General features: G+C 39.7%; 1 protein-coding gene across 1 annotated transcript in view; it reads left to right on the forward strand.

Moving 5' to 3' along the window:
* Nucleotides 1–1,211: 1,211 nt before the first annotated feature.
* The window catches only part of Arhgap25 (Rho GTPase activating protein 25), an 82,216-nt gene continuing 55,480 nt past the window's right edge, over nucleotides 1,212–27,947 (forward strand). Inside the window, exon 1 of the mRNA XM_076833365.2 lies at nucleotides 1,212–1,611. Coding sequence (XP_076689480.2) covers nucleotides 1,551–1,611 — 61 coding nt within the window. The 5' untranslated portion in view covers nucleotides 1,212–1,550. The remainder of the gene's footprint in view (nucleotides 1,612–27,947) is intronic.

Here is a 27,947-nt window from a genome sequence, read left to right on the forward strand (position 1 = left end):
GAGGGTTCATCTATTGCAGCAGGCTGAGCACACAGGCTCACATGCGGGTAGGTAGGTGGATTGATGGGGGGAACTTGAAGGCGTTCTTGTCCAGTTGCACCAGTTTTCTTAATGAGACAGGAAGCCAGATCATCAACAGAGTAAGCATGTGGGAGGTGAAGAAGAAAGTATGAGAGTCACCCAGGGGACTGAAGAATGAATATGGGCCAAGAATGCATAACTCATCTGCTGGCCAGCAGTGATTATTCTGAGTGCTTTGTACCTGCTCTCTAACAGCCCTAGGAAGCAGGTTTTATTATTTGCTTCATTTGCAAATGAGACAATTGAACCACAGAGTGGTCAAGAACTGGTTCCAAAGTCACACAGCAAGCAACTTGATAAAGCTAAGACTTGAACATAGGCACTCTGGTTCCAGGGCCCAAATGCCTAGCCACTAAGTTAGGCTGACCCATAAATACATGAAAGCCTGTCACAGAACTAAACAGAATAAGGATAGAAATAATGTTTGTGGTATAACCACTATGTGTCAAGGTCTGTATTAGACGTCTTTGCAAAATTTCTATACAGCCACAGCTACCTCATTTTTTTTTTTCCTAATGACAGTGAGGTTCAGAAAGATTCAATTGCTTGTTAGAAGTTGTAGAACTAGAAAGTAGAAAAACTGAGTTTTGAATCCATGTTGATCTGATTCTAAAACACACACCCTGGATTCAATGCCAAATAATCAAGATGATATTCGAGGGGTCTGCCTGCTGAAATTGATTTATTGACTCAATATACCAAACCCTTCCTACATCTGGCTGGTAGAAACCTTTACCCTGTGCAGGCAGAGAGCCGACTGCATGGTCCTTACACAAGAAGGATTTTAAAGAAGGTAGCTTTGGCAGAATGCTGGCTGTCTACAGGCTACCTGGGGATGCTTGACCCTTTAGGTGAGGAGAACACAGAGTAGAAGAATATGGTGAAGGATCTTGGGATTTTGCTTTTCCTTTAAGTAAAACTGTAGCCCTGTGTCACAGATGCTTTCGTTCCAGCTTGACAAGCATTTCCCCAAATGATTTTCTCAAGAAAGTGTGCTCCTCCTGCATCCTCCACACTGAGCAGCACCCACTTCCTCAAATGCAAGGAAGCAGACAGTTAAAAAAAAAAAAAAAAAGCTGAGAGGAGCGGTTGTTTATTACAAGTTTGCCTCAGTGAGGCCTGAGATTCTTTCGAACAGGATCTCTGCTTCCCACAACTCAGAGCCAAGTGTCACCTGGGATATTTCCGCTAAAACTGAAAGAAGGAAAGCAGGTATCAGTCCCTGGAAGACTGTGTGGGTGGGGGACGAGGGGAGTTTGGGTGCCATCCCCAACTGACAGATGGATGGACCTTGCATCTGAGAGAAAGGAGGAGACACGTTGCAGATCAACTTCAAACCTAACCCCGGCTTGTGAAGCCAACATTAAGGGGGAAAAGACAAGGCAGAGGACGAGATCGAAAAGTCCAGAAGGGCACCAACTGGGACAGACTGGCTGCCTCACCAGCTACTCACCCAAACCGAAAGCAAAATGTCCCTCAAGCTGCCAAGGAACTGGGATTTCAACCTGAAAATGGAGGCTGCAAAAATAGGTATGGCCCACGTGTCTTTTCATTGCCGCTGTGGTTCTTGTACTTGAACACCCCCCCCCCCCATTTGCATGTTGGTTTGCTGGGAGCAAAGTCTACTTAAACATGGATCTTGCAGCAAATTTGAGTTTGGGGGCAGGAAATTTGCATTCAAAGTAATATGCTGACACCAAGTTCCACCAAAATGTGGGGTGGGGAGGGGGAGTCCTCTTTCTTCTGGAAATCGTGGAGAAATGGAGCTCCCTGGTGTATGAGATTGGGGTTCTTTGGTTGGTGGTAGGTTCCAGATCACACACTAAACTGGGTTTTCTCTGTATATCACGGAAGAGCCATCTCCCTCTGGTTTGAAAACTCATACACATTTTGAATGGCTTTTAACAGGAGCCAGAAGGCTAAAGTCTTCTGAAAACCTCCATCAGTGAGTAAGATCAACAGTATCCTGTTTTGTAAGCCCAGGGGGGCACTGTGGGGCTACCTGTAGCAAAAAGTAGACAGAGAGGACAAGACTGAGACATTTGAAGGTCTCTAAAGGAGCAGAATGGAAGGGAACTCAGAAAAGTTGAAACAGACACGAGTTTTTAATTAGTTATCTTAAGGGATACTTCTGAGATAATCTGACCTTTAGTTCACACCTTTTTCTCTAGAGATGATGATACATTAATCTTCATCTTTTATTTAATTGTTATCACGATAGTCTTTATGTAAATGTATTATTTGATTAAACTGATCACATTAATTCAGGGTGGCATTTAGTGATGCCTTTTTATCTATACACATATTCCAAATAGTGAGATAACGTCCTTAATATTGGACATAGAGAAATGCTAATGTGTTTGTAACAGCTTGAAAGTCTTGCTTGGAGCAAGTTTAGGTTTAGTAGCATGCAGTTGGCATGCTACTAAAATAAGTGTTCTATTGAAAAGTCACTAGTGGGGAGTGACTGAGAAAGGGTTCAAAAGAAAACTGAGTACTCAGAGAAACCACTTGTCTTGGTAATTAGGGAGGACTGGCGCTCCCTAATCAAGTGGGCATTATCTTCTGCTGAAGTCATTTCAGAGAATAGGAATAGGTACTGTTTGTATCTCTTACATAAGCAAGAGCTCGTTCTCCTGTTGAAGTAAATATACTTGGCCAATGCTCACTCTATGTCATAAAAATTCATTTTCAAGGTAGAACTCCAATAGCTCTGTTCCTTTGGCAATGTCCTGCTTCTCCTTACATAAGGTCATTCTGCTCTCTCACTATCTGTGTTTGAGCAGGTATTGGGGTTTTACTCTCTCTCCGTTTAAAAATGGAAAACTTGAGAAAATTCCTAGGTAAGTGATTTTTTTCCCCCAGGAATATAGAAAATTACCACATTAGATTCTCAAGCCTAGGATTAGTCTGTGTGGATTTCATGATTTCTACCAGCACTTCTTAAAGTGGGGTTCCATGGATACCCTTCTTCTCAGTCATCTCAAGTGCTGGCTAACAATTATAAACTCCTGGGCCCTCATCCTGATGCATGAAGTCAGAATCTCTGCAGGAGGCTCAGGAGTTGGCATTTTAACAAGAACTCATCAGATGATGAACTGCTGCAGGTGCAGTGGTTCAAGTGTACTAGCCTTGGAGAGAGATCATTCAGTTAGCAGAGTGCCTAGTACCTGGACTATCTGGTCACACAAGAAATATTTGTTGAGTGAATAAAGTTGGACTACCAGATGATATTACTTAGTATTTTTTTAATGAAAAAAAAAAAACTAATGATAATGAAATTTAGAGGAGCCTTTAACATTATCCATGGTGTCAACAAGTTTGTTGCCCTGAGGGACTGGACTGCTGTGCGCTGCACTTCACCAATGTGGTGGTATTAACTAGAATCCAGATCATGAGCTGAATTCTCAGAAAGAGGAGAGTCCCTGACTCAATTACAGGACCCTGGGCTCCTCTTCAGCATCCTGTGTCCAGGTGCAACAGTAGGAACTAGCTTAATAGTTAAAGAAGCCACCTCCATTAGGAGGACCTGTGGAATTGGGAGTCATCTCAGGGAAGCCAATGATCTTTCCCTTTTCCAGTCTGGGTAATAAGGAGTAGATCAGGGTTTCTTGGCCTGGTCACTGTTGACATTTTTGGCTGGGTAATTCACTGTGGTAGGGACTCTCCTGTGCACCATAAGATATTTAGCAGTGTCCCTGGCCTCTGCCCACTAGGGGGTAGCACCTCTCTATTACCAACCATTGTGTCAACTGGAAAATGTCTCTAGACATTGTTAAATATATCCTGAGGCATGGAGTGGGGGTGATAGTGTCCCTAGAGGATCACAAAAAGGGGTGATTACAAGGTCACTTGAAATTGGAACCCACAAATCACCTCATGATACACTCTCTAGCTTGATTTTTAGGAAGTTTTTATTAAAATACGACTTCAGGAGGATAGACAGTAGCTCAGAAAGATCACCAGGATGGACACATGCTGGGGAAATAACAAGACACTGACCCTCTGTGTTGCCCAAGAAAGGGCCCTGTCTTCTCTTGAGTTTCCAGTTCCCCTTAACCCTGAGTGCTGATCCAGGGCCGGAGTGAAAGCAAAAGTGTCTGAGAGTGGGGGAGACTCTGTGCTGCACTCCATCTCGGAGAGCTGAAGACCCTTGGATGGCAGGATGGCCCTAGAGACCACCATGATGGATCTTGGTGCAGTTATGAGAGCACATGACACAGGCCTTGTGTCCTATGGATCCTGATAGGAAACAGGGGTTGAAAGGAAGAGGGAGATACAGAACCAACCATCTTGACTTGAGAGCCTAGGAGCACATGTTTCTTCCTTTGATCCTTTACCATTTTCAATTTTAGTCCAGAAATTAGAACCAAATTAGAACCTTCCACTGTGTTCACTCGGTTACTCAGATACACATTTGTGTCTTTCCAGCGGAATTGTCGTCCCTGGAAAGTAGGATCCGGCACATTTGGTGTCTTGCAATGTAGATGCCACATTGAGAGGATATCAACTATCCAAGGAAAGTCCCCTCTGCTTTGTGGTTTGGGAGTTTTTAGTTGAAAGATTACTGGGTGAATCTCAAGGCCACCCGTACTGAACTAATGCAAACACATCTAATTTTTATTTTTTCTCAGATTCCCTAAGCCTAAATAGGAGAAAATGGAGCCAAGTAGGTAGATGATCCTAAGATACACAATGAAAGTGACTATGGAGGTGGTTGTGTTTAACTTTTTCCTCCTGAAATTTAACATTGAAAAAAAGAAAAGCTATTCGAAAGTAGAAATTTATTCATTGTAGTCTTTAAGTAATGGAGTGAATAAAACCAATAATGGGTCCCCTGACACACTTGATTTTCCATTTTCTATAGGCCTAATCATTATTTATTTGACATAGTTTCTATTTTTGCCCTTTAAAACATCAGAGTGAGGGGCTGGGGATGTGGCTCAAGTGGTAGCGCGCTTGACTGGCATGCGTGCAGCCCGGGTTCAATCCTCAGCACCACATACAAACAAAGATGTTGTGTCCGCCGAAAACTAAGAAAAAAAAAACTTAAAAAAAAAAAAAAAAAAAAATATATATATATATATATATATATATATATATATATATATAAATTCTCTCTCTCTAAAAAAATCAGAGTGAAAGTAATAAAAATAGTGAGTTATGATAGTTTTAAGTACCAAAAACTATCATAACTCACTCAATTTATAAAACCATAAGACTTTATGTAACAGAGATTATTATTTTTGTTAAAATAAGTCAGATTTGAAAGTATAGTTTTAGATAGATTCATATATAAATACATAGAGATAGATTTGAATATATAAAGAAGTCTTGGGAAATATTTAAAAATAGGCAAATAACATGAATAGGCATTTCACAGAATAGAAAATAACACTTGGCCAATAAAAAATACTTAATATCAATAACCAGGAATGCACATTAAAAGCAAAATTACATACTTGTTCTCACCCACCAAATTAACTAAAATGACTGCTCATACAAATGTTGTCCCCTGAGTGGAGCAGCAGGATCTCTCAAGGCTGAGGATACAACCATATTTAAAAACAGTTTGGCTCAGTAAAACCCACGATGCACAAATCCTACAAAGCAGCATTTTTCTCCTGAGACTATTCCCTAGAGAAGCTCTGTGCATGGGAACCACAATAAATGTGTAGATATTTTATAGCAATATTGCATGTAATAATGGAGACAGGAAACACTCCAATGCTCATCAATAATAGGAGGGGCTGAGGACATAGCTTAGTGGTAGAGCACTTACCTTGCATGTGTAAGTCCTGGGTTCAAATCCCCAGTACTGCAACACACATGCATGCACACACACACATACACACAGACACACACACACAAAAAATGGGAAAGTGACTGTAGCATCTTTTTAAGATGGAATACTGCACAAAAGCAAAGTGCAATTAATTGTAGTTATACACTTGTATGAAATTGAATAGCAGAATCTTAATATTAGGCAAAAAAGGAAGTCATGGAAGAATAGAATGGAATTCTGTTTACCTCCCTATCTTCAGTAGTACATGAGAGTTTATATTACTGTATGCCAAATGAACAAAGAAACTCACATGTAAGTAAACACTCAAAAATCTATAAAGATTTATAACCTTTGTTAATAGCAGTGAGCAATAGGTAAAAATTTTATGGGTGAGATATACTCATCCACACATTTTTTTTACTTTACAAGTTCTTTCCAGGTTTTCTATAACAAACAAATATGAGCTGCATTATTAAAACTACAGAAAGCTAAAGCATATTGCCCACGGCTCATCCAGGCTCATACTGGCCTGCATTGTTACAGAGGGCACATACTCTGTGGAAATCCAGCAGCCAGTTCCAAAGCCCTGGTCTAGCTGAAGAGATTCCACTAAGAGAGGGCCATACATGTTTTTTTTTTTTTAGACTTTCTGGATTCCTAGTCTCATGAGAAAAGGCCTTTTTCAATGAGCTACATGGTTCCACAGAGACCAGGTCTGTCTGCTTGAGCGTATTTTGTGCCTTACCTGAACACTGAAATGCTGGGAATCCTAAAACCATGCAGTCTGTGATGAGCTGATTTTGTACACTTGGGGAGTTCAGTTTTGGTGAAAAAAATTCTTTATGATTAATAATCAAACTCAACATGAGCTAATCCAGACCAGCCTGGATTCTGGACCTGGTGTAATGTGTTTGATATGGCTGATGTCACTGCGTTTCCTGGCTTACTCCCAGGCCCTGATGGTTAAAGATTCCCCTCACATGAAGGCTCCTTAATAAGAGCACGCCTTCCTTAAACAATGAACATGGACACAAAGGTGCTTTTTTCCAGTGCCCACACCTGTCTTTTTGCAGAGGTTACACCATTCTTCTTCGTTTCAAAAAATTATTTATTTACTTTAGTTGTAGTTGAACACAATGCCTTTATTTTATTTACTTTTATGTGGTGCTGAGGATCGAACCCAGTGCCTCACACATGCAAGGCAAGCACTTTACCACTGAGCCACAACCCCAGCTGATGAGCTGATCTTGCACACTTGGGAGCTCAGTTTTTTATTGTTTGTTTGAGTAAAAATGTCTGTCCCTGTGTTATTGACTTACCTTTAGTCATAAATTAAATTCTTTTCACGAGAGACATGCTTCTTGCTATCCAGGCTGAGAACCTTCTGGCTACCTGGGAAAAAGGGATGGGTGTCATCTCTGGGCCTCCTGTAGCAGAATGAGGAGCAACCTGAGTGGTGGAGGATAGACAAAACTTGTTTTATAGTCACTTTTGCACAAAGTCCTGCCTGCAGACACAAGCATGGCTGGCTTATGACTCTTTCTGATAGATTGGGAGCCAAGTGCACTTGGATGGTCAGAATCAAGAGCTCAGGGGCTCTTGATACGTGTGTCTCTGACCCTGGTGTGGGTATGTATATCCATATGCTACAGGAGCAGTGGTACTGTGTCCCTCTGTCTCATAAATCTGAGTGTATAAAGCACTTTCACGCATGCCATGGGGAAGCTCAATGGAGACTCCCCATAGCTGGAGTGTAGTCCTTGAGTAAGGAGTGCTCACTTTGTGGGTGTCAGAAAAATCCCGGGACCGATGGAGAGAATGAGGTTGGTGATGATGGTCCTTTCATACTTGAGGCAACTTGAAAGAAAAGAATCTCACAGGAGACAGCATCATGGTTGAATATTTAGGGAAGCTGAGATAGAAGATGTGGGAGGGAGGGTGTAAAGAGCAATAGAGACCAAATGGTGCCCTGCGAGAGTGGGGAGCCATGGGAAGAGCCACAGAGAAGAATGGGAGATTTGGAGGGATGCCATCACACAGGATGACATGGGAAATTTTCAGAATCCCCATAAAGAAGTAAGATATGAAAGTTACAAAGAGAGAAAAAGAATTTCCAGTTTTTGCCTCAGCCTTTACTCATTACCCTTTTTTCTTGGAAAAAACTTTCTTAAAAAACTAAAAATTGCTTTCCAGAAAAACAATGGTAGCCATAAATTAGGCCGCAGTGTCAAGATTGTCCTGCTCACCACACCTGCAGAGCTCACAGGTTAAGTGGAGGCACAGACAAGGAAATTATCCCGGACAGTAAGGAAAGTCCTGTGATGAGAAGCCCCCTGGGAGCCACTGGGTGGCGCCAGTGAGCGGGAAATCTGGTCCCACCACACCTCTCCCCAGTGCCACTAATCCTTTAAGATACGGACCAGCATATTCTTCAGTGAGTCCCAAACTGATTTTTCTGTGCATAATCTTCATCACCCAGTTGCCACCCATGCTTTGGTTACACTGAGCACATCTTGTCTATTGGAAGTCCCTAAGTTTGCTAACCACTGGAAAGAGAGTATAATAATACTCTTCCAAACCACTGACACAGTGATGTCTGCAGCTTAGGAGACCATGGACTGCCTCTGGGGTGAGATCCGTGAATGCTTTTGAACTTGCATCATACAAGTTGAGCCTACCAACTAACTGACGTTTATTTTTTAATCAAAATAATTTGTTCTTCGTAAAATATGTAACACCACCATTCTATGCTTCATGGGAGAGAATAACCTCAAATTGCCTGAAAAAAAAGGTGGCATCATTGTCTAAGGGCTGAATCATCCTTTCGCTATTCTGGATAGGCGTGGCAGAAGCCAGGAGGGCTTGTGATGTAGAACAGGGAGGAACGGTTTACCAGCTTGGGCAAAGATCACCAATTGAAAGCGAATGTGGGACAAATTGCTTAACTTCTACAATTAAGGTTAATAATATGGTGAGAGGAAGAAAAGATTTCATGCACATAAGGCATATGAGGTGCTCAGCAAGCATTTGCTTCCTTTCTTTATAGACAATCTCATTTCCAACCTCGGATCATACCTGTAGCTGTGCTTGGACACCCTTATCTTAGTGGCCTCACAGGAGAGAGCTCCCTGGGTTGTGTTTTAATGTCACACCTTCAGTTTTTATCTTCACTGAAAGTCATGATTTCATGAAAGTTGCTCCTAATTGTGTTGGAAAAAAAATGAAAACCAGGACTGGATCATGCCAGGAACTCCTATGCATAACTCTGTGGGAGAAAGTTATTTGAGAATTCAGAGCCCAGAAAAAAACTTCACCTCCTCAGAGGGACTGCTGGGCTTCCTCTTGTCTGACAAGGCAGTGCAACTCACTGGCTCTCCATCTTTATCGTGACCGCTGGGAAGCTGAGCTAAATTTGAAGCTTAGGCACAGTGACTTCCACCCATTTGATTTACATACTTACTGTCTTTGTCTTTTTCTCATTAAAAATTATTTTCTCTGTGAATATGAAAACCCCATCGTCTTTTAAGAATAGAGTATTTGTATGCAATATATCAACAAACAACTCCTCAGACATCCTGCAGGGAGATTTCATATTTAGTAGAAACTGAGTGTTACGATTTTTCTAAGAAGGGTTTGAACAACGTCAAAATGCTGAGGGTCATTGACTTTAGTTCAAAAAAGAAAACCCAATTCTATGATCACTCATATTCTTTCTTTGGAGCTACATAAAATTGTGGTGTTTTCAGTACATCCAGGCCAGTCACTTCATTCATTCATTTATTCATTCATTCATAAAACATTGATTTGCTCACCTCTATGTAATGGGCAGTTTTTAAGGAGCATTCCCCGCTGCGTCACTCAGGTTGAGCGCCCTACCTCACACACACCTTTCTAGAGAAAGTCTTTCTCAACTTTGCTACCACCACACACTCTCCATAAGCTGTGAGATCTCTATCACCAGGACGGTGACCAACTCAGGTGACAGCTGCTTCACTCTCCCCCACCCCATGCCACTCATCTGTCCCCAGTGGGCACACAGCCTGGATGAGGCTGGGATACTGTACTGCTGGCATCTGGCCCATGGCTCCTCAGCCATTTGTGGGCTTCCTTGTTGGTTTGGAGATTCAGAGTGAAAGAGGAAGCTCTACAGCATAGAGTTCCTGAGTCTGATGTAGAATACTTTTCATATTTTAAAGTAGTTTCATAATGTTTCCTAAAAGGAATTTGCTGCCCAAGACTAACATAACTATAATGGAAGACGTCAGCAACAGTACAGCGGTTGGGAAGCTGGCTTTGGAGTCAGGTTGCCCAAGTTTGAATCCCAGGATCATAATCGCTAGCTATGTGACCTTGGCCTTCACCTTCTTCCACTGTTAAATGGGTGCCATCATAGTGCTAACCCATACAGTTACGGTGCAGATTGAGGGAGACAATTTATGTCAAACTCTTGGTGTAACAGCTGGTCTGACATCAATCAACCCCTTAGGATCAAGTCATTGGTGAAAGCCAAAGCCAACTTGGATAGGATTTTTTTGTTTGTTTTGGTTCTTTCTTACTTCTTTCCTCTTGGTCAAGTTGAGTTTTTCTTTCTTTTCTTTAGACATATGATCTTTACAATATTGACTGGTCTACTTTCCTGCCCAGTTTCCATCCCTGACCCACAACAAACATAGCTGGTCTGTCGTTGACAGGTTGTATTTTGTTTCTGACTTTTTATTCCTCCAAATTCCACACATTCAGTTTTTCCTTAATTCACGTGAATCTGATCGATTGTGTTGGCTTTCTTCTCTTTTTGTTTTGTGGGCTTATTGTTGCCAGTTCTTTCCCAAATCAGCAAGATGTCTGAGTTGTGATTTTTCTAGAAGTATAGTGATAGCCCCTGGTGAGTTTCCTGAAGCACCACTGTCCCTGTGCTGCTGTGACAGGTGTTATGTCCTCATTTCCTTTCATCAGGTGGGAAAACAGTTGTGCACTGCCTGGAAGACCCTCCTCCATGAGTTAGGAGCCACCTCCTCCAGAGCTGTTACTGTCTCCTAGTGTCACATGTACTTGTGGCCACTGAAGAGAGGTTGAAAATTGCTAGTTTGGGTCTCCTTAAGGCTCCGTGGTTAGCTGTTTGTGATCACTTACATGTGGATTAGAGGAACAGCACAATGTTGTTTTTTTTTCCTACTTGCTCTAAGAATCCTGCACCTGGCTTGCTCTTCATTTTCTTATTGTTATTTTTAAATATAATTGTGAGGGTAGAGAACATTTGAAAGTAGGCTCCCATCTTTCTTGTCCTCAATTTTTCTTGTGAGTGCATCCTTCCCCTCTCAGGATTGCTCTAGGTTTTATTCCATGCACCTTGTCACTTAGAACCTAGAAGTCCCCTCTGCTGGTGCAAGAGGCATCTTATCCTGCACACAACCCAGAGTTAGGCTGATGATAGATACACAGTTGTCTCCTCTGGTCCCTTCTCAGCACGGGTCCTCTGCTCTTTCCTGAATCCCAGCTGTCTTATCCTCCCTTTTGGCACTGGTCTTCTCCTTCTGAGCACTGAAAGTTTTCCCTCCCCACCAGGGTGACCAGCTGTCTTCCTTTGCCTGTTAACGTAGAGAGTTCAAGGACATGGGACTCTCAGTATAAAAACCAGTCGTCTCAGAATCAGCTCTCTAGACCTGAGAATGCAAGGTATTTTGAGAAAACAATTGCCATGATCTTGATAGATCCTCTGTATGTTTCTTGAACTGAATTTCCCACGAGGTCACCCCATTTTGGGTAAAAATGAAGTCAGAGGAAAAAAAACATCTTTAAAACAGGAGCAGTTGTTCTTTCTAGTCCCCATAGAATGTTATATTCTGTTCAACCCACTTGAAACCGTCATGCTAGCTTCCTCCATCTGTTTTTAACAAATCTTTTATTTTTGCTCACACTGGAAGCTACACCCATCAGTATCTTTCAGGGTTCTTCTTTCCAGAATCACACAAAAATTCCTGCCCCTATAAATCTTCCATCTGGCTCCCTGGTTTGTCATTCTACTTCCTGGGGTTCTTTTTCTACTTTATTCTTCCTTCCCCACCACTGTGGCCTCCACCCTCCCAAAGTAGGATTGGTCCTCCTCCTGTGAAACCGCACCTCGGTGCTCATTGTTTTCCGTTCTGGCTGACACATATTTGTTGGATACCTATTGTGTGCCAGACCTTATGCTAGATTAACACTCTGATAGTCTCACTAGACAGACTGAGGGGGAAACAGGGCTGTCCCACTAAAGAGAACCAGACACCACAAGCATAATCATCATTGTGACGTTTAAAGGGTTGACACAGAATTTGATATGTAACTACTGTAGGTTTTTTTTTATTACCCCTCCTGAGCCACATCCCCTAAAAAATCTACGAGGGGTAAGTTTTTACATGCTAATTGAAATCCATGTTTCTTCCAAAAAAGATATAGTTTCCAGTCCCAGATTGCTATTCTGACTTAGCGCCAGGAGAGGGCGCCTGCAGATAACACACTGTAGTCGCATTTCTATCCATAAACTTTTATCCATTTGCCTTATTACTTTCCAGAAAGTCCTGAATTGAACCAGTTCTCTGGTCAACTCAGAATTATCCCCATATCTCACCTAAAATGTCTGTCACTATAATGAAAGCAACTGATAAGGCAGTTTTCACCTTTTTTTTTTTTCCAATGGGTAAAATGTAAAATTCAAGGTGTTAAGTATTTCTTGGAAGAAAAACAATTTTTTTTTTTTAAACGTAACTAAGAAGCCAGACCTGAATGTGTGTATGTGTTGCGAGGGGAGGGGGTGGAGTTAGGGTATCTCTAAGTACAGAGCCATGAAGACAGATAAACCTGGGTTTTATTCCCAGCTCAGCCTTGTGTCACCTCTGACTTTGGACAAGTCACTTTGATGTCTGCACCTCGGTTTTCTGCAAAAGTGGAAGAGAAGATCTGCTTACCTAGTAGTTGTGATGCAAGGCTTTATCCAAGCAGCCCAGTCACTCATAGTCATAAGTAAACCATGCCACTCTCTATAAGCCTTGCTTTCAGGCTTCCCACTTGGTGATGACCACATCCTGGGCACCCAGCTCACCCACTCTATCTGTTCTCTGATATCACGAGCCACCATTCCATTGGTCCTCCTACTTTGTCACTATCGATCACATCATCGCATTCTCCTTGCCATAGATTCCCAACCCTGGCATTAAATCTACTGTTGAACAAGCATCTTTAACGCCTCTGGCCCTCTTTCCTCATCATGACCACCTGGAAAAATCCTAACCTTGTTTAAACCTAACAGTCCACCTTCTCAGTGCCTCTACCTGGGTAGCTGGCAATCACTAGAAAAAAAAATTAGACCGCTGTGTGGCCAGGACCTTGCTTTAAATTTCTGACCAGCCATTTAACACGGGCACTTAAAAGAGCCAGATGAAAATAGAATACCTATGGTCTTAATCTGCTTGTGTTGCTATAACAAAATACCAGAGACTGGGTAATTTATAAAAACAGAAATTTATTTCTCACAGTTCTGGAGGCTGGAAAGTCTGAGATCCAGGTGTTGGCAGGTTTGTTGTCTGGTGAAAGCCTACTTCTTATAGATGGTATTGTTATGATAGAAAGGACTCCAGGGCAAAAGGAGATGAACACTGTGGCCTCTTATATGGAAGAGTGGAAGAGAACCCACTCCCCCGAGCTCTTTTATAAGGGTCCTAATTCTTCTGCCTCAATTGCCTTCTGGACACCATACCTCTTAACATTGTGGCGTTGGGGATTCAGTTTCAACATGGAGGTGGAAAAGATGCCATCTTTCCAAACAGACTTTCCTTTTCCCAGAGCTCTTAACACCCACTCCTTTACTCTCCTCAAGGACTCCACTCTTCCCTCTATGGTCACTCTCACTTTTCTACATCATAGAGAAAAATACGTGTGGCTACATGAAAATGATTCCATTTCCCTACCATCAGGGGCTTCCCTCTACCCACACCTTTGCCTCTAATCACCCTTAGACATGGACGACACAGGCTCCACCTGGAGACTCCTATTTTAGAATGTCCTGCTCTAGCCTTGCTCTAGCTGTTTGCCTCCCTGCAGGGGAAAGGAGGCAAGCCAAGGGACATGCCCACCCAGACCTGGTGCCCAGCCTGAACCACCTGGGACTGTGCAACTCCCCCCACAGATGGCCAGGAGCTACAAGTGTGTTCCTGGGATGGTTGTCCCATGGATGGTGGATTGCAGGGAATGGCAGAGCAGTTTGACTTTGGGGCTGAAGTGTCCATGTGAATGTGTGTGGGGTCCTTGCTATGCAAAATGGAGCTGGGGGTGGGAAGAGAAGGAGCCTGGGTTTTAAGGCAGGGACCTCTCTTTGTATTCTTGCCGTGGGCTCCCAAATGTCAGTGCTGGACCTGGTCCCCTCTCCCTCTGCTGTCAGCCTCATTAAGCATTGCTGCATGCCACCCCCCAGGGGGTGCTAATCAAAGCCACTAGTCATCCATACCTCCCAAGCCAAGGGGAAGTCCCCTGTCCTCTTCTTAATTATCCTGCAACATTTGATGCAGTCAGCTGTTTTCTCCTTAGAGTAGTTAATTTCAAGGCTTCCTTGATGCCACCCCACTATCTCCCACCTCGGCTTTATTACCTGACCTTGCTGGTCACTTTCAGAGTTAGTTTTAATGGAATGTCCTTCTGAACCCAGACCTCTTAGCATTGAGGTGTCCCAGGCAGCGCTGTCTACATCACTTGTGGGGTTAGTGCAAAATGAAAACGTGGAGTCCCTGTTCAAAAGGCATTAAGGATTCCAAGATGGTTGCAGCTGTGCCTTAAACCAAGCACAGGGACTTCCTAAGTGCAGGACCCTTTGAAACTGGGCAGGCTACATGTCTATAAAGCTCGTCCTAATCCCAAGGCTCGCTCCTCTCATCTTCACTTTTTTTTATCCAACCTCCTCCTTACGTGATCTCAACCCTTCCTATGGCTTTGAACTCCACCCATACTTCACCCATACTTTTGTCACCAGCCCTCACCTCTCTTCTAGGTTCTGGGCAGCTCCGCATTCCCACTTGGATGCTTCATGGGATGCTCTCTCCCAGGCTGGCCAACACAGGATTCTGCATTCTCTCTTCCAGCCCAGCTTAGCTAATTGGTATGAGCTCCTGCTATTCATTAGCTTGCTTAAGCTAAAAACCTAGAGTCAACTTCTGCTCACCTTCTTCCTTCCTACCCCACATCTCATCCACTGGAAAAAACACTTTGGGATTCATCAGCAGTCCATGTCTCCAATTTGATCCACTCCATTGTCTCAGGTGTTATAAATCCCGTGACTTCTCACAGTCTTTTGCTCACTAACCTTCCTGCCCTCCCCTATTCTTGTTCTGTACTATATATTCTCCATACCATGGCCAGACTCAACGGCTTTTAAAAGTAGAAATCAAATGATGTCTTCAAACCATCAGAGATCTTAAAATGAGATTTAAACTCAGGATCCCCCGCCTGTGGGCTAGGCCCCTGACCTGTCTCCAGACCCATGTGCTATTCCTCTGCCGCTCTGACACTACACTGGGCCCACCAACCTTCCATTTCTGGAAATGGTGCTTGTGGCTATCTCAAGACTTGTCTGCTGTGCTCCCTGAAACTCCCTTTTCCAGAACTTACCATGGCCTTTCCTCCACTTTGGTTCACTCTCCCTCCAGAGAGGTCTTTCCTGACCACAGGATCTAGCAGAACTGCAATCCTTCTTCATTCTCTTTATTCCATCGTCTTACTTTGTTTTCTCCGTAATGCTGTTTGAGCCTAAAATGACCTCATTTGTTTTCATGACTTTGCATGCAACAGTAGTCTCCTTAGAAATCAGGACTTTTTCTCTCTTGTTCACTTTTAGATTAGGCAAAGAACAAGAGCAGTGCCTGTCATACAGCAGGCAAAAAGATTTTAGTGGAATTGCTTAAGTCTGGTCTCTGCCCTGCCGACTCTCCTCCACCCCAGTGAAATTAAAATAAGACAAAAGCATGCTTTTTAAAAAACATTATTTACATATTTTCTGTCCTGATTAATGACTGAGCAGTGGTTTAGTAGAGAGAGATGATGTTGACTTTCTCATGGAAGGGAAGTAGGACTTTCGGTTTCTGAAGCTAAGTTGGAAGAGCACATGGGTGACTGACCTATTCCCCAGGGAGGTCGGGTCTCAGTCATGGGATTTATACTGCTGAATAGGGTCACAAAGGGGTGGTTCTTGCTTCTACAATCAGAAGTCTTCCTGATGACTAAGGCTAATGTCTGGGCAAAGATTTCCACTGTTTCTGACTCAGGGAACTCGGGGGGGGGGGGGGGGGGGGGCGGGGTGGTGGTGGGGGTGGCGGTTCTTGCTCACCCACCTCCCCTCCACCTCTTCTCTCTGATTGGACATTTGTTCTTTTTACCCTCCAGGCAGCAAACAACTTAGGCAACTTGAAAGCTTTTTCATATTGAGGGCTACAGGGAAAATGAGCACTTTAATTTTGTTTTTTTTTTTCTTCCTTAGAGAAAAATACAATTCATATTTTACTAGTGAGCATGAGAAAAATAACTACTCAGGAAATACAGACCTGGAGCTCCATATCAGTTTTGTAGTATGGTCAGTTAGCTGAGATGAGGGGGTGAGGGTAAGTGAGGGTGACCCCACTGATTGGGAGGGGGCAGGAATTTACAGTCCTTATATCATACAGGGAAAGCAAAATTACCCTTCCCCCTGCCATCTATAAGGAGGAAACCTCGGGACTGCCAGGAATAAGCAAGATTTATAATGAGCAAGAAAATCAGTTATGCAAATCGTTGGAATATAAGTTGTGGATCCATTTGTTTTATAGCAATTGTCTCTGGTGTTATAAATTCCTTGCAAACTTCTTCTTCAACACAGAAATGAAAAAGAAATACTATGAATTTCATTTCAAGGAGAGACCTGCTATTCCTTTTTCTAAGTTACCTGGAACCCATAGCCATTTATTGAGTACGCTTCTGAGGGTAGGTGGCATGATTACCCCTTGACAAGCCGATGTAATAGGTTTCTTTGTGGCTGTTTTCCAAACTCCACCTTTCTGAGGGTTCCCAGCCCAGTTTGTGTGGATGGCCACAAGCTTGAACTTGATTGACAACCCTGTCCCTATGACATGGCTGACTGGAATAGGGGGAACAACGGACTTGGCCTGAGTTTACCTCTTTTTTTTTTTGGTCTGAGGTTCCCAGAGAATAGACATTTGGAACTGAGTCCTGTAAATCAGAGGGTGTTAAGAAAAAGGCCCGTGAGCTCTTCTGGGGACATAAAATCTGAAAAATATGCCTCGATTTCTACTCTTGTTGAGCCAGGATTTTTCCTCAAATTTTTATTTTGTGAAAGAATATGCTATCCTTGAAAAATTGTGCCTACATATACACTATTTATACATTGAGGTTTCTTTCCAATGTTTTGACATGTTGGGGCCAGATAATTCTGTTATTGGGATCATCCTGTGCATTATAGGATATTAGCGGTGTCCCTGACTTTACCCACCTAATGCTGACAGCAGCCTCCACAGTTGTGACAACCAAAAAATATCTTCAGACCTTGCCAAGTGTCCATGGCCAGGTGGGGAAGGGTGTATAAACCACCCTCAGTTGAGAACCATTATCTATCTATGTGTCTATCTAGATTAAACCAATTTGATTGAGTACATTACCTGTTTTTTTTAAGACAATGAGAAAATAAAGGCTTGGAGAAAGTATGTAAAGTGCCCAATATGAACACAGCAAGGTGTGACAGCACCAAAACTAGATGTCAGATTTTTTTGACACCAAAGAACTTTCTACTTCTCTTCCCAAGAGAACTCCTTTGCAGTCTTTGACTACACCAACTTTCCCAACATGTCATTGTTCCTTATACTAAAATTCAGGGGTACTTGAATTAAGAGGTCATGTTTATGGAAGGAAACACCACTGGCTACATTCCTTTGTTTCTGCACAATCTCTAAAAATTAGAAATAACCCTGATACCTTTCAACTGATGAATATCAACATGGTTGGGATTCCAGAATACATAATGGGGGTGAGGATCATAGCCACACTCTCTCTTCAACAGGAAGTTGAAGCAGTGGGCTTGTTGCTAGGGGTAGCATTGCCATGGCTGTCCCTACCACCTGTCAACGGGACAAGCTAAATGAGGGGACACTGTTGGTCAATTCTGGTCACTTACTCCCCTATCAGTGGGGTAGATTTCCGCACATTTCAGTTTGGTAAGGTCACTCACTTCATCCAAGTCACTGGGAAATGGCCAATGTTACTTTTTTTTTTTTTTTTCATTTAGAACATGTATTAGCTATGGAAACATTGGAAGGTCACAAGGAGGCTCGAGTGTCAATTCTGTGTAATAAACATGTAAAAAAAAAGTAAGAAGTTGAAAAAAATGTTTATTTTTCAATGGACGTTCAGTAAAATTTATTCATTCTGGTCTGCAGTTACGTGAGTTTTGACAAATCCAGAATCATATATCAGCTGCCGCAATCAAGATATAGAACAATTCCATTGCTGTAAAAAATTTCTGTTATCTATTTCTAGCTAATCCTTCTTCCTCAACCGTCACCTGAGACAACCAGTCTTCTGTTCTTTCCCTATAGTTTTGCTCTTTCCAGAATTGACAGATAAACGGAATTGTATAGTATGCACTCTTTGGAGTCTGGTTTTTCAAACTTAGTATAATGCATTTGAGATTCATCCATGTTATTGTTTGTACAAACAGCATTGTCCTTTTCATTTCTGAATAATATTCTATTGTGTGGATATATCCATTTATCAGTTGAAATATATTGGGGTTATTTCTAATTACTAGAGATTATTAATAAACTGCTACAAATATCTGCTTACTGTTTTTATGTGAAAACAGTGTTTCATTCTCTTGGGTAAATATTGAGGAATGGTATCACTGGATTAGATGTGAGTATATGTTTAACATTATAAGAAATTCCCAATTGTTTTCTAAAGTAACAGTACCATTTTATATTTGACAGTACTAGCCATGTATGAAAGTCCTCACCAGTCCTAGATATTGTTAAATTTTATTTTAGTCTTCTAATATGTTTGTAGTGTTATATCATTTATATTTCCCTACTGACTAATGATGATTAGCATCTTATTATTTGGTAAAGTGTCCATTCAAATATTTTGCCCATTTAAAAAATTGGCTTATTTTATTATCATTTTTGAGTTTTGACATTTCTTTTTTTTAATTTTTATGTTTTTATTTGTCCTAATTAGTTATACATGACAGCAGGATGCATTTTGATTCATGGTACATAAATGGAACACAGCTTTTCATTTCTCTGGTTGTATACAATAGAGAGTCACACCACTGTAATCATACATGTACCTCAGGTAATGATTTCTGTCTGATTCCACCATCTTTCCTGCCCCATGCCCTCTCTCCTTCCCATCCTGATATTTCTTTATATATTTTGAATATAGTTTTTGTCTGACATGTGTTTTGAAAATATTTTTTCCCAATCTGTTACTCACTTTTCATTCTCTTTCACAGGGCACTTATAATTTTGATGAAATCTAATATCAAATTTTCCTTTTATAGATAGCGTTTTTAGGGTCAAGAATTGTTTTTAATAATCTCACCCTATTTGAAATTGATATTCTGTGAATAACAGCATTATGGACTCTGGGTCTTCCATTCAACTCCTCCCTATAGTGCCTTGCAGACATTTTCTTTCATTTTTTCCCATCTGCACTGCCTGTGAACACACCCACACACTGGCATTACAACATAGATTTCTTGTTTCACTCTGTACCCTGGGCCCTCCTTTTCCAGGCCTCCCAAAGATCATAAAATTCACATTTTCCAAAATATCTTTTATCACTCAAGAGAAAAGTTCTGGAAGAATAGAATGGTCTGTGTTTTTTTTTTTGTTGTTTTTTTTTTAATATGGCCGACTACTCGGGAATATCATTCTGCATCTTCTTTCTCAAAATTGTGCAATTTAATTTGAACCACATCCTGGAAATTCATCCTCCCAAACTGTATCCCTGGAGTAACAAAACTCACATTGTATATCAATGAAATTTAATGTTCAAGTCAATTATTTGTAATCATTTATTGGTATTTTGGAATATCTGTTAAAAGGAACAGATGTTTTCAGAGTCTTTTATTTCATCTCAGTGCAACTCCCTCCTACATATTTTCAGTCTGAATTTTAGTCAGCCCATTTCACAGTTGATGCAATTTTTAAAAATGCAGAGAAAGAAAAAGGAAACAGAATAGTTTGGTTAAAAAGTTAAAAGAGGAAAAAATATAATTTTTCTACACACGAAACAAATCCTCTTTCTTTCATTTGTTAAATTTCACATTAAAATGTCTACTATTTCTTTCCTAAATGTACCTCATGCCAGTTTATATTTTATGTTTAATGAATATCTACTTCATGCATATATTAAATTTAGTGAATTATTCCCTTAAAACGTAACCCATAAATTTGCTGGGAAGATGGCAGAATAGGAAGAAGCAGAATCTCTCTCCACTTACACAATAATTACCCTTGTACAATCCATCTGATGTAACTGTCTTGGAAGTCTGCTGTCTCATGGAGACTTGAATCTCACAAGGGAAGACTTGGATAGTAAATGTTGCTTTCTTTTGTTCAGTTTCAGCTCTCAGCACACTGTTAGCTGCCTGTCTTCCACCCCAGTCCTATGACAGCAGCTATGCATGCATTCCTGCAAGCTGAGCACAAGCTATGCAGGAACCAGTGTAGTGGAATGAACCTGGTCTCCACATAACAGGGATCTGTGCTCTGATCACTAATGGTTGCTTCTGATCAAACAGGTACAAAGAACTGGCCACCACTCTTCCTGAATCTCACCCCATTGTTGTGAGCTCTTCCTTCTCTGACTAAAATGAGCTTCAGAAGATTTAAAGACCCTGTGCTTCCCCCCCACCCTCATTTCCTTCAATTTCCTCTTCATCATCTTTGGAAGTCAAACATTGAAGAGTAGGACACTCAAAAGCAACTACATATACTAGCGAAATTAGAAAGTCATTGAGCATGCCCAAACATGGCAGAAAAGAACTGAGATCTTAAACTTATGCTTCAGGCTGATCATTAACACAGAAATATCCTCTACCGGTCATAACAAAGAACCAAAACAAAATGCCATCAAAATCTTGAGAAAGGGAATAGATAACTTAGAGTCACTGCATTAGATTCAAATGATTCAGTTTTCAACAAAAATAACAACAACAACAACAACAAAAATCACAAGGCAGACAAAGAAACAGAGAAGTATGGTCTATTCAAAGGGGAAAAATAAAAATAGAAATTGTTTTTGAGAAAGACCTGATGGCAAATCTACTATGAAAGACTTTAAAACAAAGGGCTTAAAGATACTCCAAGAACTAAAAGAAGATGTGGAGAAAGTAAAGAAAATGATTTATGAACAAATCGGAAATATCAATGAAGAGATTAAAAACCCTAAAAGGAAACTGAAAGAAATTCTGGAACTGAAAATTATTATGCTGAAATGAAAAGTTCACTAGAGAGAGTTTCAAAAACAGATTCAAACAGGAAGAAAAAAAGAATCAGCATACCGGAGGATAGGGTCATGGAAACAGTTGCATCAGAGGAACAAAAACAAGAGTAAAGAGAAGTGATCAAAAGATGGTGGAATGAGATGGACATCCTTACCCTAAGTACCTGTATGAAGACACGAACGGTGTGAATAGACTTTCTATACAACCAGAGATATGAAAAAATGTGCTCTATATGTTTAATATGAATTGTAATGCATTCTGCTGTTATATATAACAAATTAGAATTTTTTAAAAAAGAAGAAGAAAAGAAAAGTGATCAGAGCTAAGAAACCTCTGAGACCAGCAAGCTGACCAATAGACTCATTTTGGAGGTCACAAAAGGAGAAGAGAGAAGCAGAAGAGGGAATAGTTGAAGAAATAATAACTGAATAATCCCCCAAGTTGATGAAAAAACATCAATATAAACATCCAAGAAGCTTAATGAACTCTAAGTCTGATGAACTTCAAGGGACCTACACAGAGGCAAACAAATCAATCAAGCTGTCAATAAATAAATAAAGAGAATTTCGAAAGCAAACAGAGAGAAGTGACTCATCACACCCAAAGTATTTTCAATAAGATTAGAACAGATTTTGCATTAGAAATTTTGGAAGATAGAAGCTTCCAAAGAGCTAAAAGGTGTGGGGGGGAACTCTCAACCAAGAATCTTATCCAGCAAAATTATTTGGATAGAGATAATTAAGTGATAGAAAAATTAAGATGTTCCCATTATAATGCAAAACGGAGGGAATGTGTTACCATTACACCTGCCCTGCAAAAATGATAACAAGAGTCTCACAGGTTGAAATGAGAGGACACTGAAGAGTAATTCAAGTTACTGAACAGTAACACAAAGCTATCTGAAGTAGTAAGGACTTCAGGAAAGGTAAATACATATATAAAAGCCAGTATTATTATAACAATGGTGTATATTTTTAACTTTTGTTTGCTGAATAATTTAAAAGACAAGTGAGTTAAAAAAGCAATTAGTTTAGAAGCAAATATTACTATACTTTTGGTTTATAACTATACATTTTGTTTTCTACATAATTTACTAGACTTAAACTTTTTAAAAAATTTCTTTAAAAATTAGCTATTTTCTTGGATACACATATATAAAGACATAATTTTGTGAAATTAACAACTGGAAAGTATGGGAACATAGCTGTTAAAGAAGCAGAGTGTTTGCATTCTATTAAAGTTAAGTTGGCATAAGTTCCAGTTATAGTATTATAATTTTAGAATGTTCAATGTAATTCCAATCACAACCAAAAGAAAAGAGCTAAATAATATACACAAAAGGAGACAAGAAAAAATTAAAAACCTTTTACTACAAAAATATCAACTAGGGCTGGGGTGGTGGCTCAGTGGTAGAGCACTTAAATAAATAAACAAAATAAAGTTAAAAAAAATCAACTAAACACTGTAACAAAGATTGCAATGCAGGAAATAAAGGACCAAAATGATATAAGACATGTAGAAAGCAAATAACAAAATTACAGAAGTAAAATGTAATTGAGATTAGGCTCTCCATTCGATAGATTGAGAATCTGCAGAATGGATAAGAAAGAATGGTCCAGCCATATGCTGTCGACAAGAGGCTCACTTTAGATTCAAAGACAGGAATAGATTGAAAGTTAAAATATTAAAAGGAAAGGTTTTCCATGCAAATAGGTAGTCCATTAGTGTATTCAGCTAGACTAATGTCAAACAAAATGGAGTTGAAATATAAAATGCTACAAGAAACAAAGAAGGACATTATATTTTAATAAAGATTCCACGTGGGAATCAATCTAACAAAAGAAGTGAAAAACTTCTACATGGAAAACTACAGAACAAAAGAAATTGAAGTTCTAGAAGATGGAAGATCTCTTATGTTCTTGGATAGGCAGAATTAATATTATCAAAATGGCCATACTACCAAAAATGCTATGCAGATTTAATGCAATTCCTATTAAAATTCCAAAGACGGTCTTCATAGAAATAGAAAAAGTAATCATGGAATTCATTTAGATATATAGGAGGCCCAGTATAGCCAAAGCAATCCTTAGAAAAGTAAAGCAGGAAGCATCACAATACAAGACCTTAAATTATACTACAGAGCTATAGTAACAGAAACGGCATGATGTTGGTACCAAAACAGACATGAAGACCAATGGAACAGAATAGAAGAAATAGAGACAAACCCAAATAAATACAGTTTTCTTATCCTAGACAAAGGCACCATAAACATACATTGGAGAAAAGAGCCTCTTCAACAAATGGTGCTGGGAAAACTGGAAATCCACATGTAGCAGAATGAAATTACTACCCTACACAAAACTCAACTCAAAGTGGAGCAAGAACCTAGACTTTAGACCAGAAACCCTACATCTACTAGAAGAAAATGTAGCCCAACACTCCATTATGTAGGCTTAGGAACAACAACTTCCTCAACAAGACTCCCAAAGCACAAGAATTAAAATCAAGAATCAGTAAATGGGATGGTATCAAACTAAAATTGTTCTTCACAGAAAAGGAAACAATGAAGAACATGAAGAGAGAGCCTACAAAATGGGAGAAAATCTTTGCCATCTGTACCTCAGATAGAGCCTTAATCTCCAAGATATAATGACATAAAACCAAATAACCATAATGACAAAAAACATGAGATAAATAACATAATGGCAAAAAACAAATAACCCAATTATTAAATGTCAAAGGAACTGAGCAGGCACCTCACAGAAGAAGAAATATGATCAGTCAACAAATATATGAAAGAATGTTCAACATCTCTAACAATTAGAGAAATGCATCTCACTCCTGCAGAACGGCAATTATCAAGAATGCAAGTAACAATAAATGCTGGTGAAGATGTGGGGGAAAATGTACACTCATACATTGCTGGTGGGACTGCAAATTGGTGCAACCTCTCCGGAAAGCAGTATGGAGAGTCCTTAGAAAACTTAGAATGGAACCACTATTTGACCCAGTTATCCTCCTCCTTGGCATATACCCAAAGGACTTAAAATCAGCATGCTACTGTGATGCAGCCACATCAATGTTTTTAGCATCTCAATTCTCAATAGCTAAGCTATGAAACCAATTTAGGTGCCCTTCAACAGATGAATGGATAAAGAAAAAAAGTGATAAATTTACATAATGGAATATTACTCAGCCATAAAAAGAATGATTTTTATGACATTTGGTGGAAATGGGATGGATCTGGAGACTATTATGCTAAGCAAAATAAGCCAGTCCCCAAAACCCAAAGATTGAATGTTCTCTCTGATATAAGGATACTAACACATAACAAGGTGGGTGGGAATAGAAATTTAGTAGATTAGACAAAGAGGAATGAAAGGAAGGGAGGAGGGAAAGGAATAGGAAAGATAGTGGAATGATTCTGACATAACTTTCCTATGTACATATGTGAACACACTATGGTGAATCTCTGCATCAGGTACAACCACAAGACTGGGATCCTAATTAGAATAAGATGTACACCATATTTGCATAAATAAATCAAATTATACTCTACTACCATGTATAACTAAAAAGAACAAAAATTTTAAAAAATTAAACATACAAGGTTCTATATAGTAAGATCAACAAAATTAACTAAATGAGCTATGAGAAAACAAAGACTCAAATGATGAAAATTAGAAATGAGAGTGGGGACATTATTACCTATCCTACAGATACTAAAAGGATTGAGATTATTATGAATAACCATGCACTTACAAGTTTGATAACCTAGATTAAATGCAAACATTCCTAGAAGCACAACCCAATGAATGCTAGCCCATGAAGGAATAGATCTGAATATACCTATAAATAATAGTAAGGCGAGGATCAGTTATCAAAAGTTCCCTGACAAAGAAAACACTTCATGACTTCATCAGTGAATTCTACCAAACATTTGAAGAATTACAATCCTTTGGTCTCTTCCAAAAAATTTTAGAGGAGAGAAAACTACCTAACTCATTGTACAAGGCCAGCTTTACCCTGATAGCCAAAGCCAATAAAAAAACTCTACAAGAAATCAACAGACCAATATCCCTTATAACACTTATAGGAAAATCCCCAGCAAAACACAGCGAGCTGAATTCAACGTCACATCAAAACATGATACATCATGACAAAATGGGATTTATTCCTGGAATTCCAGAACAATTCAGCAGTTAAAAAAAAATCAATCATCAATCTGATTTGCCACATTAGCAGAATGAAGGGAAAATAATTCATGATCCTTTCAATTGATTAGAAAAAGCACAAAATTCAACATCCCTTCATGATGAAAGTGTTCAACAAGTTAGAAATGGGAGGAAAATATCTCAGCATAATGAAATCTGTGTACAGTGGCTGGGCATGAGTAGCACATGCCTGTACTCTAATGGTTCAGGAGGCTGAGGCAGGAAGGTCACAAGTTCCAGGCCAGCCTCAGCAACTTAGCAAGGCCCTAAGCAGTTTAGAAAGACCCTATCTACAAAAAAAAAAAAAAAAAAAAAAGAAAAAAAAAAAAAAAGGCTGGGGATGTGACTCCGTGGTTAAGTGCCCTTGGGTCCAATCTCCAGTACAAAGAAAATAAAAATAATCACAGTGAACATCCTATCCAATGGAGAAAGACTGACAGCTTTTGCTTTTCTGCTCAGATCAGGAACAAGAGGTGAATGCCTACTTTTGCTGCTTAAAATCAACATACTACTAAAAGTCCTAGTCAGAGAAGTTGGCAAGAATAAAGAAATTAAAGACATCCAAATTGGAAAGGAAGAAGTACATAGAAAACACAAAGATTTCACCAAAGAACTGTTAGAACTCATAAATCCAGCAACCAGCAGGACACAGAGTCAACACTCAAAAATCACTTGCATTTTTATATACTAACCGTGGTAAGCAATCCAAAAATGAAATTTAAAAAAAAAATTCCATTTATAAGAGCACCAAAAAGAATAAAAATATTTAGGAATTAACCAAGGAAGTCACCAAAACTACAAAACATTTATGAAGGAAACTAAAGAAAAAAATAGATGAGAATAAATAGATGTAAGATGTGTTAAATCAACTTTCCATTACGGTCACCAAAATACCTGACAAGAACAACTTAGGAGGACGGAAAGTTTATTTTGTCTCACAGTTTCAGAGGTTTAGTCTATAGTTGGCCAACTCCATTGCATCAAAAGACATTATCAACACAATAAGAAAGGCAACCCATAGGGAACAAACACCTTCAGAATATACAGAACTACTAAAACTATACCTCCCCAATTCAAAAATGAACAAAGGACTTGAATAGGACATTTCTTTAAAAACGATATACAAATGGCCAATCATTAAGGAAATGCAAGTCAAAACCACAATGAGATAGCATTAGGATGATCAATATTTAAAAAAAAAAAAAAGCAGAAAACAACAAGTGTTGACAGGATGTGGAGAAATTGTAACCCCTGTGTCCCGTTAGAGGGAATGAAAAAAAGAAAAAAAAAAACAGTGAAACCTCTGGGGGAGACAGTATAGGGATTCCTTAAAAAATCAAAAATAAAATTGCCATATCCTCCAGCAATTCCAATTTTGTTATACTTTTGAAAGAATTGACAGCCGCTGGGTGCGTGGGTAGGGGGTGGCACATCGCTGTAATCCCACTGACTGATGAGGCACAGGCAGGAGGATTACAAATTTGAGGCCAGCCTGGACAAATTAGTGAGACCCTCCCTTACAATAAAACTTAAAAGGAAAAACGGGCTGGGGATGTAGCTCAGAGGTAAAATTCTCCTGGGATCCATCTCCAGTACCACACACACCTAAAAAAATTGAAAGCAGAATTTCAAAAAGATGTACGTATACTACATTCATAGAAATATTGTTCATGATAGTTAAAATGTCAAAGTGATCTCTCTCGACAAAGGAGTGGATTAATAGAATATGGTATATATACAATAAAAGTTTATTCAATCTTAACAAAGAAGAAAATTCTATAACATGCTACATCATGGATGAACCTCGAGGACATTATGCTAAGTGAAATAAAGCAGTCACGAAAAAATAAATATTGTATGGTTCCACTTACATAAGTTACCTAGGGAAGATAAACTCATGACAGACAGAAAGTTGAGTGGTGGTTAACGGGGGTTGAGGAAGGGGAAATGGGAAGTTACTATCTAATAGATACAGAATTTCAGTTTTGCAAGATAAAAGAGTCCTGGAGATAGCTGGTGGTGATGGTTGTATGACAACATGAATGTGCTTTTCACTTAAAAATGGTTACACTGGTAAATTTTATTATATTTTACCACAATAAAAAAATTAGAAAAAATAACCCAAATCAAACATTCCAAGTTTTATTTTTTCACCTTAAAAAGGTCTCATTAGCTGGGCCAGGTTCAGTGTACTCAGAATGGAGAGTAAATCTAGGTGTCATGGCCTCAGTTTGCTGAATGGCGCTTCCTTTTGTTTGTTACTCTGTGGTTCCTGAGCTTGTAAAACCACTCTTTCTTTCCACCAATGACTGTCAGCTCAAACAAACAAACAAATACACAGAAAGGAGCTTTT

Source organism: Callospermophilus lateralis, chromosome 14, assembly GCF_048772815.1.
Source record: "Callospermophilus lateralis isolate mCalLat2 chromosome 14, mCalLat2.hap1, whole genome shotgun sequence".
Classification (NCBI taxonomy): domain Eukaryota; kingdom Metazoa; phylum Chordata; class Mammalia; order Rodentia; family Sciuridae; genus Callospermophilus; species Callospermophilus lateralis.